The 2,830-nt window shown below is 55.9% G+C and overlaps 1 protein-coding gene across 1 annotated transcript; it reads right to left on the bottom strand.

The window, feature by feature from the left end:
- Window positions 1-368: 368 nt before the first annotated feature.
- Window positions 369-1,949, bottom strand: SPATA8 (spermatogenesis associated 8). The gene is made up of 4 exons (XM_012643673.1): window positions 1,777-1,949; window positions 1,291-1,401; window positions 819-825; window positions 369-566 (listed from the first exon to the last, which is right to left on the bottom strand). The coding sequence occupies exons 1-4, from the start codon at window positions 1,947-1,949 to the stop codon at window positions 369-371; spliced, it is 489 nt and encodes a 162-aa protein (XP_012499127.1).
- Between the last annotated feature and the right edge of the window lie 881 nt (window positions 1,950-2,830).

Raw genomic sequence — 2,830 nt, forward strand, 5'->3', positions numbered from 1 at the left:
CCAGAAATGCATGAGAAACATAGTGTCTTACCCTCCAAGAGCTCAAGTGAAAGAGATAAGGAGACAACGAAGAGAGCATTGTCTTAGCCCAGGATTGAGAAACAAGTAAATGTTGGGGTTTGGCTTTGAGTAGATGCCATGAAGACAGCATTCCAGGGCTAGCATTACACGCCAAGAGGCTGGTGAGGAGGGGTCTCTCTTAGGAGTAGTGCAGAGGTGGGGGAGGGGGCTGTGACGCTGGCAGGACTGAAACCTGAAGGACCAGGGGGTCCTCTGAGCCATTTCTTTACTTTCCTATTGAGGGCCAGGTGGTAAGGGAAAAGGGATATGAGGCTAGTGCCCTAGGCTCTTAGCCCCCGTCATGATGGCTAGTGGAAGAGATTTGGGGTGGGGGCACTACTGGGACCAAGATTCCTGAAAGTCAGGGACAGCAGTCTGGGTAAAGCCAAGTGCTTCTCCTTTTTGTCTTCTGAGCTGCTGTGCTTTGCACCTGTGTGGAGGCAGATGGTGTCCTCGTCCTTTGACTCCTCTGGCTCCTTCCTTGACTTGGGGGGATCCCATCTTCTCTGTAAACAAAAGAAAAAGAGGATGATAAGAGGATGGCACCCACAGAAAGACGTCCAGATGTTGGAGGGGAAAGAAAAGAGAGAATGAGTAAGAAAGAGAGCAGTGCTTTCTAAACTTTGTCCCTTCATGGTGCACATAGAAAAGATTATTTACAGAACACATTTGGGTACATGAAAGATTGGCCAAGGCCACCCAGCCACTCTGGGGACAGCATGCACCATCATCATCACACACCTGTAACCCATACTCACTGGGAAGCTGTGGAAAGATGGTTTCCAACGAGAGACAGCAGAAGGAGAGAAGCCATGATCAGAGGCAGAAACGGAAACAAAAGTCAGGAGACTATCTAGGATAAGGAAGGGCAGAGTGAGCTTCCAGGGGTGCAGAGCCTGGAGGGAGGAAGTAGTCTCAGCAGTGAGCAGCTGATTATGCTTTCGGGTCTCATCCAAAGAGGCCCCTCTGATTTACAGTTCTTAAAAGGACAATACATGTCATCTCAGGAAAAGGCAGGAATAAGTAAGGATGCAGGAGCCACACCTGGAAATGAAAAAGGGGAAACTGAGGCACTGGAGAGGCTGCATGCTGGACTTTTTAATGAGTAGGGTCCTCCATCCCATCCCTCCCACGACCCAGGCAGCATCCAGGTTCAGGAAATGGAGAGGGGAGGAAGCGAAGAAACTGGAATGTTGGCTTTCAGGGCACTGACTTAGCCCTGCCACCTACCTTCCTTTCTCCTCAGACCACACTGGGCAGACGATGCCTCCTGGGTCACCCTTTGAAAGCCTCCAGCTGCAGGGACATGTCGTGGCTTCTGGGAACTGTTGCCGGGAGGGTCTACAGGGGAGAACACAGGGGCATCAGGATGTCGCCTCTGTACTAGGAGCCCACCTGGAGTAAGAGCCCCGTGGCCCAGCCTCATGGACGTGGATTTTGGGAAAAGCTCATCTGGGAAGGTAAGATGATGTTTCGGAAGGATCCCAGCCCATATGAGAAGTCTGGGGTGTTTTCAGATCCTTTCTCCAGCCCTCCCAGCCTCTCAAGTGCACAGGGCACGTCCCTCCGTCCTCTTCGCCTCCCCTTCCCTGGGCCACTGGTCTGAAGGGGGCCCTGACAACTCACATCAAGGGACAGAGCTTCACACGTGTCTTCCCCACAAAGAAATGGTAGCTTAATAGGAGCCAGACTTTCGTCCTGGGAAGGAACCTTTACGGCTGGGACATCACATCTCTGACAGAGGGCGGCATCTGGAAGGAGCACGCAATTTCTAGGCAAAGGCAGGCGCTTTCCCGGGCCCCTGCATCTCCAGCCCAGGCCCCTCCACACGCCCTTCCTTCGGGTGCCCGGGCTGCCGCAAGGAGCCGGAATCCCAGCAACTGTGGCATCAGTGGCTCCCTGGGCTCAGTGTGGGGACGGCAGCCTGGTCTGGAACAAGAAGCCTGCGCTGCGCCATTTAGAAGCCCCGTCTTCTGGAGAGTTTTGCACCCAGGAACTCCATGGGAGAAGTGGATGTTCCGCAGGCCAACCGCCAAAGCACGCGGTCGGAGCCCTGCCCGGCTGCCCAGGAAACCCTGGAGCAACTGCCGCTGGGCGGGGTGGGGGGGGCGCAGGCTGGGCCCCCGTGGGTCCCCACCCTCTCACCCACCCTCTCACTCGCAGCCCTGCGCTCCTGCGGGACGCCGCTGCTCCCGGACATGGACGGAGGCACCTGTGTCTCCCGCTGGCCTAGAAGGGAGCAAGGGTTCCCGGAGACCGTCGAATAACTTGGGCGCGTGCACAAACGTTTCCGGGATTAGGAGGCTCTTAAAAAGAAGTTGTAGCTGTTGCAAATATATAATATACAGATAGATATGATGGTACATGAACCATAGTCAAGATGACTGCTGGAGGACACCAAAGGGAGGAGGGGGGGTGCGGCCCCCCAGGGCAGCAAGGGTGTCAGGCCTCCTCTGTCAAGTCATGTGCTGCCATTGACGCCACCACCCCTACCTGGCTGAGCCTCAGGTTCCGCGAAAGAAAAGTGAGCCACTGAGAGACGGCTACGCAGGAGGACAGGAGAAATCCCAAGGGCCAAGCACCCGGGTGGGTGGACGGGGCGGAGAAAGCTACAGGGAGAAAGGAGAACAACGGAGGAGAGGGAATCCTTGGCGGGACAGGGGCAGTGAGGCTAAAAGGCAGGGGACATGATGGGAAGCCAAGGACAGGGGCAGGGAAGGGAGGGCAGGGCGGTGGGGACCTGGGGGCGATGGGACGGGGAGGCATGGCC

The sequence above is a fragment of the Propithecus coquereli genome, unplaced genomic scaffold (genome assembly GCF_000956105.1).
Source record: "Propithecus coquereli isolate 6110/MARCELLA unplaced genomic scaffold, Pcoq_1.0 Scaffold20, whole genome shotgun sequence".
NCBI lineage: Eukaryota > Metazoa > Chordata > Mammalia > Primates > Indriidae > Propithecus > Propithecus coquereli.